The sequence below is a fragment of the Episyrphus balteatus genome, chromosome 3, assembly GCF_945859705.1.
Source record: "Episyrphus balteatus chromosome 3, idEpiBalt1.1, whole genome shotgun sequence".
Taxonomy (NCBI): Eukaryota; Metazoa; Arthropoda; class Insecta; order Diptera; family Syrphidae; genus Episyrphus; species Episyrphus balteatus.
Window position 1 is genome coordinate 66,425,279 of NC_079136.1, and position 17,518 is coordinate 66,442,796.

The 17,518-nt window shown below is 29.2% G+C and overlaps 1 protein-coding gene across 1 annotated transcript in view; it reads right to left on the reverse strand.

The window, feature by feature from the left end:
• LOC129916922 (synapsin) overlaps nucleotides 1-17,518 on the reverse strand; it is a 104,323-nt gene that overhangs the window by 5,908 nt on the left and 80,897 nt on the right. The window contains exons 10-13 of the mRNA XM_055997134.1: nucleotides 9,853-10,073; nucleotides 6,362-6,458; nucleotides 2,007-2,174; nucleotides 812-1,934 (exon numbers count right to left, since the gene is read on the reverse strand). Of these exons, the coding sequence (XP_055853109.1) occupies nucleotides 1,515-1,934; nucleotides 2,007-2,174; nucleotides 6,362-6,458; nucleotides 9,853-10,073 (906 nt within the window). The 3' untranslated portion in view covers nucleotides 812-1,514. The remainder of the gene's footprint in view (nucleotides 1-811; nucleotides 1,935-2,006; nucleotides 2,175-6,361; nucleotides 6,459-9,852; nucleotides 10,074-17,518) is intronic.

A 17,518-nucleotide genomic window follows, 5' to 3' on the forward strand; every position in this document is an offset into this window, starting at 1 on the left:
AATAGTAGAGATAAAAAAATTTTGGACTGTTTAAACCATTTAGCCGATTACAAAAATTTATACTGGGTGTTGAAACAACTACAATATTTAAAAGTTAGAAAAAGTTCAAAAATAACATTTTTGTAGGTATTTAAAAAAAAAAAACAATTTTTTGAAACGGTGACTTTTTTTGTAAAATGGTTAAATAAAATGTATACACATTATAAAAATTTAATTAAGCTAGCTTTTTTTAACGGAAAATTCAATAACTCGAAAACCATACGAGCTATAAATTTTTGGTTCGTTCAACAAACAAAGCATTTAACTAGCTTTACTTTTAAAATTTAAGGGTTTCGCTTAGTGGTAGGTAAATGCTTTAATAACTAAAATTTGGCCTCATTATCGTTTTCGAGCATTTGTTAATTTCTAAATTATGAGCTTTACTCAGTGAAAATTTAAGTAGCTGAATTTTGTTTTTCTTTTTTTTTTCTAGATGTTTCTTCAACCACATGATTTTGAAAACTATAAACTTTGTGAAAAAAGAACTAAGTTTTTGATAAAATACATTTTTGTACAATAAAAAGATTTGGAAACCTTAGGACGCAAAAAAATGCTTTTAGGTGGGAAGGTTTTTTTGTATCATAGATATGTTAAATAATGCGATATTTCATCCCTTAAAATACTAATTTACAATACCATAAAAAAAAAACTTGATTTGTCTTATTTGTATGTATGTGTGTGTGTGTATATTTTGTACTAACAAATTTTGAATCAAAAATATATTATATAAATCTCCTCTCTTAAACATCATAACATTCTTCAAAATACTCACTTTCAGTCCGTGAATAGCTGCCAGATTTCATATCGCCTAATTTATAACCATTCGAAGGACTAGCCGTATGCGAAGCTGACTGTGATGTATAACCACTTGAACTTGATGCAACATTTGGACTATGAGTTGGAATTGTTGGCTTATAATCAGTTGCACCAATCGAATCAGTCCTAGAGTCCAATGAAGTTGTAGAACTCTCAAAATCATATTTCTTTAAATATTCCTTGGTGCCAATATCACTTGAATATGCACTTTTACTTGAAACTGATGTTGTTGGGACTGTTGCAGTTGTTGTTGCTGGAATTGCTGAAGACTTGTTGTAAATGGATGTGGATGCAAATGTATCAGAAGTCTTGCTATCTTTATCAAATGGATTGACTCTCTCTTGCGGTTCAAAGTTGGTAACTGGTTTATATTTGTTCTCTTCTTCGAATGCTTGTAAAACGTTGGAAGGTGTATTGTTGCTAGGATCACTGCTAGTTGATGCTGATCCTGTTGAGCTAGAATCTTTAGCGCTTTTAGCCAACTGGGAAGATATATTCTCAGCAATACTACTAAAATCACTAGTTGAACCGGGTTTAGTGGGTTGCGAAGATATAACATCTGGTTTTGCACCGCCACCGGCTGAGAATGAAAATTGTTTTCCCAAAAAGGATGAGCTGGTGTCACTAACGGTCCTTCCACGTTTCTTATTTGCTAATTCCTACATGTCACCAAATATCCCAGCAAAAGTCTTCCTAAGGTTTTTCATAGTGTCCTCCGCATCTTCGACAACCGATGTCTGCGATTGCGGAGGACGTTGTGAGACTTTGGAAGCACTCGAGACAGTTGAAGCTTGTGATGTTTGAGAGTCACGACGTCCGTTAGAGGCTAACGAAGCTGATTTATCAGCTGCAGCAGCTTCCTCTGGGGTCTCGGAAATGCTGCTTCGGCTGCTTAGGCGGCCAATTGAGCCCACAGCTGGTGAAGATCGTTCGGGAATTGGTGGTGGTCCACCCATTGGAGCTGGTCGTGGTCCAGTTGGAGCTTGAGGAAGATCGTCGGTTGGACTTTCACCACGTGACGACGAAACTGATGATCTTGATATTGGAGCTTTTGTTGCCATTGCAGGGCGGCAGACATTCTAAAAATATTCATAAAAAAAGTTACACATGAAGATTTAAATATATGTATTTTTTTTTTTAGAAAATCATGCCTGCATCCGGGATGTAACAATATCAGCGATTTGTCGCCGATCTTCTTCTTGTGTATCGCCAATTAAAGAGAAAGTGCAATCGCAAGCACTGATGATGAATTCACGTCCATCTTTTCCAACTACCACAGATACACCGCAAACTTCCATGCCTCCAAATAACTCAGAGATCTGAAAGATAAAATTATGGTTAGTAAACTATCTACAACTAGAATTGCAATTAGCTAGATGAAAATATAAAAAATCATAATCATAGAGCAGAGACACTGCGTGGGCTGGTGGAATTAATTTTATCGTTGATAGTGTGTACATTCATAGTGATTCAAAGTAAGTTGAGTCACTTTAAGTAGCAACTTTGAGGTGAACAAAAAAACACTAAAAATATTGATAAGTTTTTGACGTAATATAATCTTAACGTGAACAGTGAACACATTTAAGGATTTTTTTAAATTTTTTAAATTATAGGGTAAATAGGGGTAAAATGAGATGGTAAAAAAATAATTAATTTTCTAAACGGTAAGTCATTGAGAGTTGAGTTTTTTATTTTTTTAATCGATACATAGATAAATTTGATACAAGAATGGCATAGGTATTGAAAAAATTCTTGAAAATTTAAAAACCGAGTTACGAACGGTTTTCTGAAACGAAATTAAATTATAAGGTACGCCTTTGAAAAAGTGGTTATTATGAGTAGAACATTTTTACAACAATATGAGTTAAACAAATGGACATTATTTAATAAAAAAATATAGTTATCTGATGCCAATCCTATTTTAAGGTGCTATATAGATTTCGAAATATATAACTTTTTGGAAAATACCTATTTTTGAGCATTTTTTTTAGTTATTTGGACGAATAACGGAAAAAAAAACTATTTTTTGCCCTAAATTTTTTGATCGTTTTTTTTTAAATAATATCTTTTTATTAACAAGCGGGATTGAAAATAGGCAGAATTATATATGTACCCACAAAATTTCAATTTTTTTCATAGGGCAATCTTTTTTTAGACACTTGTATGTATTTTTACTTTGAGCACTTAGAAATTTGATTTAACTTTTTTCATTCTGATAGTTAAACCTTTTATATGATATAAAGCTGTTAACGATAATAATTAATTAGGGTTGAGCAAGAAATATTTGCAAAATAATATTGTTTTTAATAACTAATTTCTTCTACTTTTACTAATAAAGTAAAAAAAAAGAAAAGCGTGGTTCACATTTTGAAAAAAATTATCTATGGAAAAAATATTTTTAATTAGGGTGTACAAAAAAAATTTTTTTGCGTTTTTGAAAAAAAAAAAAAATTAAAATGAGTGTTTTTTGGTTTGTTCATATGTATTAAATTTTCATCAAATTAATTAAATCGATTTTGGTTGAATTTCAAGAGTAAATGTTAAATATAGCATTTTTATGAGCCCACTAATGCGAAAATACTCAATTTTACATTATTTCATTTTACATTTTATAAACCATGTTTTACAAACTTTCTCTATAGTGAAAAGAAATTTTTAATTTTTTTTTTCAATGAATAAAAAAAAAATAACAAATTATCATTAGAATTTGTTTTTCTTCGATAATTTGGTTAAAATAATATCCTAGTTGATTTATTTTTTAATTTTACCAGCAACTGTAGAAAGAGACAGTAAAATCTGTAATTGGTCCCAAAAAGCCAATGATTCATTTAATTTATGGTTTTGATGACAAATTAAACATTTATAAATAAGTTCTTACACGTTTTACGCTAATCATTGGCTTTTTGGGACCAATTACAGATTTTACTGTCTCTTTGAAAAAAAAAAAACACCCTTTCACCAATTTTTTTTTTATGAAAACTCGTTTATCTTGCTTTCTATCCCAAAATCAATGTTTTTACCAAATTTAACACATCATTTTTGTTTTCACTCAAAAAAACACCCTAATAACCATGATATTTTTATAGACTTTTTATGTAGGTACTTGTTACTTATCTTAAAAGTAACATAATTGCTAAATTTCATTAGGGTACCACTAATATTACTCTAGTAATACACACTTTTTCAAATATACCCATATTTTCTTTACTTCTAAAAAAAACACCCTTTCACATAAAAAAAATTTATAGACTTACATTATTCGTAATTTCCATGGGAAAGAGAACATATTTAATGAATTTCGTAAGGGTACCATTTATACCATTGATTTTATCGGACTTATCGCGGATTTTTCCCTATTTCCCAAAAAAAACACCCTTTAACCTAAAATATTTGTATAGACTTTTTGGGTTCTTGGTTTCTGTTATAAATGAAACATTTTTACCAATTTTCATTGGTGTAACAATTTTTTCCCAGTTTTTGTGGTACTAATTCCGAATTTCACCATTTCGTGAAAAAAAAACAACCTTTCACTCAAAATAATTTTTTACTTTTAATAGATTCTTAATTCTTATACCAACCAAAACTATTTCACCAAGTTTTAAAAATTAATAAAATATAAGTTAGCTGTTATGATACCTTTCTCACACACAACTTAACCTATCAAAAAATCACCCTTTCACCCAAAATATTTTTAAAAATTTTATGAATCCTTTGTCCCTATTTTATCTTAAACCTTCATCCCAAATTTTGCAGGTGTAGCATGTTTTTCACATGGGTTTCGGTTATATTTTACCTGTTGAGATCAAAAAACAAGCACCCTGGGTTTTAATCGGAAATAACTTTTCTTAGAGCAATCATATTGACTTTATTTTTATGTCATTAGATTCAGCATCAAAATATACCTTGAAAACATGTGTCAGTGTCATATGATGATATTCAACAAACAATATATTTTTGACCTTCACCCCCTCCCTCTTGTCCGCGAAAAAACAACCTTCCACCTAACTTTTTTTTTATAGACTTTTTTTTTACTTGGTTCTTATCCCAAAAGCAAACTTTTTGCCAAGTTTCATGAGTGTAACAATTTTTTTTTTATTTATTGATTTTATGTACTATTTTACCTGTACTATAACAATAAAAACATCGAATCAAGAGTCAAATAAATTTCTTTGTGAGTTCTGCAGCCATCAAATTTTTGGTTTCGCAATCTGCCAGACGACGTTGAGAACATAATGTCGTTTTTGAACAGAAGGTACTGCAGTTGGACTAAGTTAGTACGATCTCAAATCTGACTTTAGCTGCGTTCCTTTGGAAATATTTATCTACTGCTTAGTACTTAAAACTACTTTGAACTACTTTTGCTATACTGAAAAAGTAGTTCAAAGCAGCTTTAAGTACTAAGCAGTAGATAAATATTTTCAAAGGAACGCAGCTTTTATGAACACGTCTAACGCATGCCTAATTTAAGTAGACGTTTATGAAAACACGCCACGAAGCACCGTGATCTCAGTTTAAATGACATGATTGGCTTTAAAAAATTGTAACTTTTTTTGTAGGCCTCGTAAATTTATGATTGAGGTATATAATTAAAATTCAAATAATAAGCTTTCCGGTTATAGAAAACATATTATAAGTATTTATATAAAAAAATGGGCAGAAGGTTGACGGAAGAAACAATTTTTATTTTGTTTTTTTTTTTGTTTCATAAAGAATTAGTGATTTCTACACAGTGAAAAAATTTGGCGTTTTAACTTAAAATATCGTCCCTAAACCGACTTTACAGACAACCATTTGCCCCGCTCTAAAAACTAAGGTATTTAACCTTAACATAAAATATACATTGCATTCGAAAACGAATAAATGTTTCCAAAACGAAATCTATTTGACTATCGTCTAGGTGATACCGTTTTCAAGACATCTTTTTAACGATTATTGAATTGACGTACAGAAAAAATATTTTTCAATCGTTTAGTAAAAAGTGATTATCGTTTTTAAGTGAAGCAAGACTATCTTCAAAACGATATCGTCTGTCGATAATCGAATTACGGACTTTCTGCTAGATTCTCTGCATTTTTTCTTTTCTTTTCTTTTTTTTGTATCTATCATTTTTATATACCTATTTATTAATAATTTCATTTTTTAATCTTTTTCTTTCTATTTATTTTATTTCTACTCGTTTATTGATTTTTACTTTTTTTTTACAAAATTGTATCAAGGAGAAATTTCCCGTTTTAATTGAATAAAAAATAAACCAAATAGCAACCTTGAGTTCAATAAAGATGTCGCATCATTAATCTTGAAAAACTGTCTTGATTGATGATAGCATCATTCTGGTAACAACATACCTACCTACTTTCCAAGAAAATTTATCTTAAATATCAACATACAACTATTAAGATACTTTAGGCATTGATATTATGAATGTCTTGTCTATCTAAATAAATGCCAACAACAACCTAGTCCTGAGATAAAAAAAAAATTTCATATTTAAAATAATCTTACTTACCTCATCTACCCAAGACTTGTATTTCTCGGTCATTGCGATTTGTTCAAGCATAGCTGAGCCTTGATTGGTCTTCCAGTGGCCAGAAATTGACTTTCGCCTGAAAATACGCAAAAATATGAAAGGTAACTAATATAATTTGAAATGAAGCTGCGTGTCGACATAAATTTCATATAAAATAAAATACTTAAATTGCAATATAACCAACCAATCGACCGACGACGACACGACGCTGACGGCAGTAAAAACATTATAACTAATCTTAACTTAAAAAAAAATTTATTATTTTCTATACTCTTGGACAGCTAAAAAACGAGAACGTCATTCATCACGATCGAGTTATATCGAATAATCGCATTAGGCGACATGTAAATTTCGACCAGAGATATTTCCTACTCTTCCAGATACCGGCAGATATGAGAATCGTTTTGATTTTTTTTTTAATATTGAGATAAATATTTTTCTTTTTTTCTTATAAATAAAAATCTAAACAAGGAAGTTTTGTTTTTGAAGTAGATGTGAATGTGAGATAGTGGATAAAGGTGAATTTGTTCAGGCCATAATTGCATGAAAGCGCTTTAAAACTAGTCAATGAAGTACTCGTGCATTACACGTACTTGCATTGGTTAAATTTGATATCCAGTTGAGTTTTATCCCTTTTCATAGTAGTGACCGAGTTGTTTAAAATTTAGTACCAAAATAAGTTTATAAAGTCTTTGAACTTCAAACGCAAACAGGATTTTCATATTTTAATGCGTTTGCTCTCCACATTAGCATGTAAACTAATAATGCCACCAAACAGTACCTAAGCTGCAACAGGCTTTCAGGCCGAAGCATAGAATTGCGCTATATAATCGCACTGCTGTTTATACACTCTAAATCTCATTTACCATAAGGCCCAGGGACTTAACACCCAATTTTAGTGAAAAATACGAATTTAATTAAATTTGGGATTATGGATCATCGAATTGAGACATAATGGGCCAATTTTAATTTTTTTTTTTTTTTTTACTTATTTTCAATTTGGACCCGACATTATTTCACATCGACTAAATGCAATACGACCTAATTTGGCGTTATTTGGCTGGGAGTTATTTCACTGCACCGTGCGTAAGCTTAAAAAAGGTGAGTCATTATTTGCCCCTTTTTAAACTTAGTTAACTTAGGTACACTGAGGGAAAAAAACAACTTAAAATCAACAAAAACCACTTTGATTTAACTATTTTTCGTAATGTTTTTGATTTGAAGACTATCATTTTAAACTCAATATAGAATTACGTACGTTAATTAAAAGTGGTTCTTATTACATCTTTAAATCAAATAAAAATAATGCAAAAATTGGAAGCCACTTCGGATCTATTCTACAACTCTTTAGTCACTAGGCAAGTGTTTTACTGTCGAAAATTAGTGTAATAAACTACCACTAAAGCCGAGGTTTGAAAAAAAAAAATTAATTTCTTTCAACTTTTTTAAAGATTGTTCATGAATATTTTTTCAACATTGATTCAACGTTGACAATATTATATTTATTTAACTTTGTGTTTCACCATCAGTGCTTTACTTTGCGTCTAAAATTGGACTCAAGGGTGGGAAAAAAATTCATAAATTGATATTGACTTCTACTAGTGGAAGAGCTGAAAATTGAAAATCTTATTTCGCACAATTGTACCTGGAAATATTATATTTTCTGATAATTTTGATTTCCTAAGTTTTCGTTTGCAGCACAAAAAAGATCAAAAAGTCACATTTATACAAGCGATGGTATAGGCGCTTAGTTTTTAGGGGTATTTGTGTTAAATACGATAAAAAATTAAGGACGAATAGGTTTGGTTCACGGCGTAAGCAAAAAAAACATAGCTTATTGACAAAATTTGTTACAGCGATTTGATTTAAATGCCAATAAAGATAGGACCAGTTTAGAAATGGAATTCTGTAATGTAAATTCTACTGCATGGAAGAATATTTTCCATAATTCAATGTCCTTAAAGGAGTTTTGATAGAGGAAACGAATATGCATATATAAGAAAAGTAGTAGTAAGGTCCACTTGTATTCATTATTTGTTATGAGTTTTCTTAACCTAATCAAATTTTAATTACAAAAATGTATACAAATTCCGATAAAATATTAGTGTATTTTTAATAAGAGTTGGTAATCATCGACCAACATTATTACAAGAACATCTAAGTGCTGAGATCAATTGTTGTACCTGGGCGAAACGCATTCGGACTAAAGGTTATAAAAACTTTTCAATTGAATTAACTTCAAACAAAAATAATGAAAATTATTCATTGCTTATATTTTACTTCTTCTACAAATCAAATTTGTTAATAGGAAAAATGTTACACATACGCCACAGTGAACGGTTAAGTTTTAACTTTGAAAATTAGTAAGAAAAAAGAAGTGTTACCAGTCACAAAACGAAGACGTCTTAACAGTAAATAAAACTCAAGTTTTAGATTTGATAAGAAAACAACCAACAAAATTGTGTTCATGTGTTCAAGAATCTTGGTTAGTAGAAAAAAAAAACTATATTCATCAGAGAATTAAAGATGCGAAGCAAGTCGTTAAGTGAATTCATACAATTTTTATTTGTTTTCAATTTTCACATTAATTTTTTTCGAAAAATATATAAGGAGAGTAGATTCACGAGTGAAAGAGATTCCCGTACATTTTGCACTTGAACTACTTCACGTCGTTAAGCAAAACTCTCCAATTTTTTTTTTTTTCACTACGAAATTTCGCAGGAACGTTCACGGGTAACCAAAAAAAAAACAAAAATGTATGGATTCACCTCACGACTTGCTTCACCAAGTATGTACTAGGCTTAATGTAGTTCAGTCAGTTCAAAACTTGGCTGTCTAAACGGTTTCAATTTTTAATATGTTGTTTGAATAATGAGTCTGATGAAAATCTTATTTCTGTGAAAAATCTATGTTAGCGGATTTGACAAACGACTTTTCTCTATAAAAATGGACAAGAATTCTAAAATAAAGGAGTTTTCTAAACAGTAACTGGAAAAGTTAAATTTTCCAACTGCTGTGCTATCCAGCATACCAGCATACCAGAAAGCGACAGAAATTTCAACCTAGGCTTCTACAATCCTAAGCTTTTGGCGACTACTACGGCACAACAATATTAACTTGAGTATTAAGTTTTTTTTTTTAAACTTTTGATATCTGTAATAAAAAATATTGCATTTAAAATTCCAAGCAAAATTCCAAATTCCATACTGCAAAAATTCATCTTAAATCTGGGTAATTAAAGTGACAGCTAGCTCGCAGTCCAGACGAACCTGTTGGCTACTGAATAAATTTATTTTTATCACCATCACTCACTCACTAGTCACTAAACTGGCGAGATCTTCTCTTGCTGCGGTGGAGCAGACTTATTTCGCGCGTATAATTATCTCCCACCAAGGTCAACAAGTTTGATTGGCATACGAACAGAATTTTTGTTTTTTATGATACTTTTAGTATATTTTGAGTACACTTACATGAAAGCCTTGTAGTTGGTGCCAATCTTTTGAATATGAACATCAAATTTGGCATCGATGTATGGTTCAATTGTGCAGTAGCATTGCGCATCGTTGGTCACTGATCCCGACACAAGGCCGGCTGCATCTTGCAGAGCGCTGGTATTATCTAACCGAGCTGTCGCCATACCACCATGGCAGTGCCCTGCCTTAAGTACGCACGGGAATTTTGACCAGCTGAACTGTAATGAGATAAAAAAAAGATACATACAAATTAATACAAATAAACATAAGCAGTGAGAGATTTTAAAATTAGCAATGATGTGTCGGAAAGTGTATAGAGGCAATCTGTGCCAAATTATATGCACAATGATGACTAATTTGTCACATAAATTAAGAAAATGTTTCTTTGATTTCAGAAATAAATATTTTGCATAATTGGTTCCAAGAAAATTTTGTTATGCATAGAGTAGTTGAGCTTTTCCGGAATGAATTAGGGTAGAGTGATTATTATAGTTTATAATGTAATAGTTTAAATTAAAGTAATTTAAACAAGTTTGCGGAAGGCTTCATACGTATACTTTAAAAAATTAGAGGTGTTATAGGAAATTTAATTTTTTGACTGTGTTTTCACAATACTAACAAATATTACTTAAAGGACATATTTTGCAAAAAAAAAAAAATATTTTGAAAGAAGGATTTTTGATAGGTAAAGAGGAAATTATTTAATTTCAATCTCTCTAAAACCAATTTTTATTTCTTATTTCTTAAGTTCCTGAAAACTTTTCACATTTACAACTTAAAGGTTAATACAAAATCAAAGAAATTTCGACTTATTTTAGACATACGTCACATAACTTAAGACCAAACGATTCGTAGCCCATAATATATTGTTTTCTGTTATCAGTAAGTAAAAAACTCCTACAAGAGGAGGAAACTTTCGAAAAGGTTGAGATGATTAGGTCAATTATAAGATTCGATTCGTATCATATTTGAGTTTTTAACCCATTCGTACAGGTTTCCACATGAACTGAATTTTTAAGTGTACGTTTGTACATACATTCCCTTCAACTCGAAATGACAAAAATTGTGTTTCTAATAATGGTTGATTAGCGAATTAGAGCGAGTCAAAAATCAAGATACGATATTCATTTTGAATTTCACCACTGTGATATTCAGCAAAAATGTTCCATATGACATAAAAACAAAGAATCATGATTATTTAACTCTGCAAACCATTTTATATTGTTTGCAAAATTTTGAAAAACTTCGAATTATAGAAAGAATTTTCTAAAACAGAATTTTGAAAGCAGAGTTTGAAAAGTTGTTTTCTTACATAATAGTTTTTTTTTCCAAAAATTTGAAATAAATAATTATGGATTAAAAAAAAATTGTTGGAGACAATTTTGGATTAACAGAATTTTAAAATGCAGATTATTTGTAGAAAATTTTTTCAACTTATATAAATTATGATCCAACCCTTATAAAACCAAAAAATAGTAAGAAAACTTAAATGTATATAGACACTACATTTTGACTCAAGTATAATAAACACGTCCATTGGATCCTTAACTGTAAAAGGAAGTCGAAAGTTAGTTATTTTCTGACTTTTTATTTATACTATATTTATATTTATTTGCTTTAACATGGTAATATACAAGCATGATGAATAACTAATTAAATATAAACTTTATTAAAACTAGATCTTTGTCATTTAAGGTAGCATCAAATACCAAAGAGTTCACTATGGCGTATGTGGAACTTTTTTTTATTGACATTTGTTTTATACAATTTTTTTCTTGTCTCAAGTTGAACTTGAATGAGTGAAAATTTTTACTTTGACAAAAGAAAGGCTTCTGTGTTGGCCCAATGGATTTCAAAGTCTTCATTAGACTAACTAAAACAAAATATATAATAATTACGATTCAATTTCTCTTATATTTTAATTGTTTTTTCATTATTCGTCATTGACTTTTTCACTTTAGGTTATTTAGGGTAAGTTGAGTATTCGAAACAAAATTCGGTTTAAGTCAAAATAATTGCACTTTTCAGGTTTTAATAAAATAATAATAAGCTCTTAATACTCTTTCATTTGGTATCAAAAACACAAATTAAGAGCAACTCTTTCCTATTAAAAAAATTTTTTTTGAATCTTTATTTCATTCCAAAATCTTAGTGAACAAAATTCAATCAAAAAAACCAAAAAATAATGAAGAAAACCAATTTTTTCGATTTCTCCACCATAATGTTGATTTTGATTTAAACCTCGAAATTTTTTTTTACCTGAAACCAATAGAGCAAGTAAGAAATTGGATGTAAGATTCCAAAGATCCAAATTTTAAAACAAAATATAATTTTTTAACCGATACCATTCATAGAACCAATTTCTTAATTTCTGACTTTCTCGTTAATGAATAAACTGATTTAGATCAAAAATACTGCGCAAAAACCTTTTTCTACTACACAATACACCAATTAGTTAGAATTTAGAAAAAAATCATTTTTGAATTAAAACAAAAGAATATTTTTTTTTTTGAAAAATAAAGTTTTTTTAAACGGACTGGTAGATTTTATTTAATAATATTTTTTAAATTTAATTATAAAATGGGATGCTCGGTCTTTTTTCCTCATAACCAAAACTTTAATCTTGAAATTCCGACCAATATAATTCAAAATATGTATAAGCTTTTTAAACCAACACCATCGAGTGTTTACTTTCAGAGTTTTTTTATGATTCAAACCAAAAAAAAAAAAAATTAAACTAAATATTTTCAAAATCAACGTTTTATACAAATTTTAGGAAATAAAAATTAAAACCTTTTTTTTTAAAGAAAATGAATTTCGCCAAGTAGGTAAAATATCTTCGATGTACCTATACCGCAAAAATTGGAAGACTTGTATCGTTTTCTTTTGTTTCAACTTTAGTTTTAAATAACTCCGAAAGATCATTATTCATTACCGTCTCATAATTCATACTGCAAATCACTTTTTTGTACAAATTTACGAAAAGAGTTCATAATTTTTGTACTATTTTAAGTTTATTAAACGAAAAATTCTTTGTAAAGGGATAAAATAGAATTTGTGGATATTTTAGTTTATTTTAAAATGAGGACAGAATTTTGGGCAGAACATAAAAAAAAAGTTAAATCAACTTACAGACTGGTTGATAGCGCTTTCCTTTTTTTATCGTTTTGAACATCACATTCACAACTTATTTAAACAAAAAAAAAATATTCAGATCGTTGGTTCATCAAATTTACTCTTTTCAACGAACCTTACCTTTATTTGGTAACTTAAATACCTGTAGAATATAAAAAATTTGATTTCCGAAGTTCTGCGATAAAAAAATATACTAGATTGATCTGTCCTTGTCAAACACTTGACCTAGGTAAATATTTCCCTACAAAATAGTTTCTAATATTTCCTTCCTCTATAGACAAAAATCATTTAAAAGAATTTATGAATATTCAAGTTAACTTAAGTAAGTGATTTTCCATGTTAATAAAGTACACTACTCGTACTGTCTATTGGTTTTAGAATGCTTTGAACAAACCGCTAAAAAAATTGAGTTCATATCAATAAAACGAAGAAAAAATTTCAAGATCATTTTATTATTATTTTTCTTTTATTGAAAATTCTTTAGATAACCCACCTTCCTTCTGTTTGCACCTGATATATGTACCTACATAACATATTTACGTACCTGTGCATAAGAAATTCTTATCTCACAAGTCGCGACCCCTCTGCCAATTTTCATAACAATAACAAAGAACATAGTGCGACGCACGCATGCAGCGGCATATAGCGTACATGTTCAAAGTCTCAGCATGAGTTTTAGTGCTATTGAATGCTTGTATAGACAGAGTAACTTTATTACGCACACACACATTACACATACAAAATAAAATGTAAATATACTATGAATGGCGCCCTCCCACGATCGTCATCAAGTGGTTGAAGAGCTTAAAAGTAGAGAAGCAAAACAGCGGCATGCAGTGTGTTCCTGTTGAAACTAATCATCACTGTTCACTGTCTCAGCAGGCTTAAAATAAAATCCATGACGCATTTGTGCTTAAGGGGAAGTGAGCCATTTTCCAACCCACATTTAAGTACGTGCTACACGATTATTATCTCTTCTCTGCCCTATAAGTAATCAAAAAAAAATGCATCAGTAAAGTATTTTTGCTGATTTATACATTTTTGTTTTGAGTTTTGATAGAAGGCTTTGGCTTATCTCGTTGGAATTGAGTGGATTTTTATAGAATGAGAGAGAGGGAGAGAGTGATTTTTTTTATGAGAGCTCTATTTGCTCTACCCTCTGCGTGAGACATCTACATCAGTGAGCAGTGCCAGATCGAAAAAAATATCTACAGTGTTTTAGTAACAAAAAAAAATCAGATATAGATTTTATTTACTTCAGAGAAATTTAGATTTCAAAACTGAGTTTTGAAATCTATCAAATCGCTTCAGAAAAATTAAGCCAAAAAAGCACTCCTACCTACGGATGAAAATTGCAATAATGGCTTAAGAAATTAATTTCTGAAATTTTCTTCAAATATATCTGCTGCACTCTGTTGTAATAGTAAGAGATACGAGTTTGGAATGTATGAAGAAAAATGTTTCATTACACTCGAATTGTCTCGGGACGTTAACTGTTTTACCTTTAAAATAAAATAATTAGATAAAAACGATTCACTGGCGATAAACGTTTTTTAACGTCTCTAAAATCCATTTTCTTGCATAAATAAAGCGAAATTTCGTTCAAATTCAAGAATTTATGAATTAAGACGTTATTATTTTAAACGAAATTTCTTTTTTTTATGAGATAAAATGGATTTTATAGTGATTCAAAAATTATATCGCCAAGATAAAAGTTACAGAACATTAGCACTAGATACTGGAGAGTCATTTCGGGTATTGTGTGTTGAATATGCTTTCATTTGAAACCTTAGTCGAATAAAATTTAGTCCAATTTTTATACATGCAATTACTCATTATACAATAAATCTTAGTCACTGTGGTGTATACGTAATATTTTTCTCTTATTTAAACATTTATACATTTTTTGCAATGACCAATTTACTGAAAGATTGAATTTCTTATGATTATTTTGTGATGTGTTAATAAATGTCCGTAATAAGTTTTTGGAATTCAAAATATAGAATTTATCTTAGAATTTAAAACTGTAATAATAAAGAAGAAGAAGAAGACGAATTCAAAGATTATTTTGATTATTTTTTTAGGGCGTTTTTTTTTCTCAAAAGCTTACACCATAAATATTTTTTTGAACACTGAGCGAAAAAAACAACTTAAAATCAAAGAAAACCACCTTCATTCAACTATTTTTCGGAATGGTTTTGCGTTAAAGACGAAAATTTTAAAATCAAAGTAGACCATGGTTAGTATAAAATATGTTATAAAACATCTTTAAATCAAAGTTGTTTCAATCTTGAAAAAATGAATCAATTTACTAAAAAAAAAGAAAAACTTGGCAGCCACTGGGGATCGAAACAACAACTCTTGGTTCACTAAACGAATGCTTTACCCACGGCTATCTCACAGTTGGAAATAAGTGTGATAAAATGCAACAAAAGCTGAAGTTCGACACAAAAAAATATTCTTACGTTGTTTCAATTTTAATTTAAAGATGTTTCATGTTAGTTTTTTCAACATTAAAACAACGTTGAACATACCTACTACATTTTGCGTTGGGTTTTTTCCTTCAGTAAACAGATAAGAAGAAAATTCAATCACGGTCACGGGCTTGATAAGAATAAATTCAAGTGCAATTTTTAAAAACAGATTTATATTTTGAAGAAGACTATTTTTTCAAAAACAACTTTCTTTTCAATTTTGCTCATAGAAGTGATTGTTTTTAATTTGCACTTTCCGTTAAAAGTTTTCAATGAATTTTTTATTGAAAATTGTTAAACGATTTTTGGATTAGAAAAAAGTATACAAAATTATAGGTATTTCATCTTTCCGAAAATCTGTAAATTTTCGAAATTTAGTTTTAAGATTTTTATTAATGATATCTCCAAAATTGCATAGGTATCCGCCAAGTTTTTTTTTTAAATTTTTGTCAACAAAGATGTAAATGCAATTTCAATTTTAATTCTTGAAATTTGTCTTTATAGAAGAAATAATATTGCAAACTTCGTTTATACGTTTTTAACCCATTCAGGGCCATTTTTTCACTATTACTCAACTTCAAGCAAACTCTAGAGTTGGCGAACTTGAGAGTTGACTCCAACTCTAGAATTGAAGATTTGTTTTGTTCACTATTTTTTTTCTAAACTCTCGAGTTTAAAAAACTAAAGTAGACCAACTTCTAGTTTAAAAAAAAATTCGTGGGATATTTGTGACATTTTATGCAAATACTCTCAGTTTCATATAAAAAAATAAATCGTGTATGACATTTGTCTTGCATTATCTTGTGTATTTTCTGTGTCATTTAAAAAATTTGTTTTGAAAATAATATCAAATGGGTTTTCGTTGTTTTTTAATCGACGGGATATGTACCTTGTGATAATTTAGGTGATCAATTATAATTCAAAAATATTTATTTATGAATTAAATTAGAGTACAACAATCAATGCATTTAATGAAATGGAAAATACAATTGAATTTATTTTTCTTTAAAAAATGGTTTTCTCTTCTAATTTTTAGTCTAGTTTCCAATTTTTAGATAAATAAAAAATTTACGTTAAATAATTTTTACTCTTCCAGGAGTTGAGAAAACCGAAAGTTTGTTTCTGAAATATTGAAAATCGAAAGTTCGAAACGTCAACTTGGAAATGAACTGAAATTCGGAAGTTGAAGATATAAAAATCCTCAAGTTGTGCTCAACTTCGAGTGAACAAAATACCCCTAAAACCAAGAACCATAATAAATACACATAAGTGAACCCTTTGAAAAACGGTTAAATGAGTGATGTAGGTAATTGACCAAAAATTAAAAAAAAATAAAATGTCTTCAAGTTTGCACGCAGAATAAAAAAAACGCTAGTGATAACTTTGCTTCAGGTATATTTTATTATAATATAGTTAAATAAACCAGAAACTAGTTCTATATACCTACCAGAAATAAAGTTAAATTTACCAGATGTAAGGTTTTCCCTGCGTTACTTATTCTCTTTGTGGTACTAAGCTTGTGTTCCAAAAGAAAAAAATATAGTGCTCGGGACAAAATCTTAGGCTGAATCTAATAATTATTCTCATAAAATTACAAATTTTTGATTTAAAAACTGAATTTTAAACTTACGATAAGTAAAAGCAATAAATACCAACCAAATTCATAAAAAGTTACACATCATTAAGAAAGTTTGTTTTATCTTTTGAAGTATGAATTTTGTGTTTTTGAATTTGTTTTTTAAATCTTTAAATTGGCATTAAAATTTTTTTTCATTTTTTTTAGAGCAAAGAAAATGTAATATCTGTTTGAGGATGAAGAAGAAGTACCTATTTATGAAGAATGTGATACAAAATCAATTAAATTTCTTAATTTCTTGTATGGGACCGTCCACTTGCGCTCTTTACATATCTACTTAATATGAGCTTAAATCCTTCTTTAAGAAGAATGTGGGAATTGCTATAAAATTCTTAACTTTTAACACAACTTAAAATTATTTCAGATTTCCAAACATTCGAAATGGCAATACCCCAACGATTTATATCTAATCAAAAAA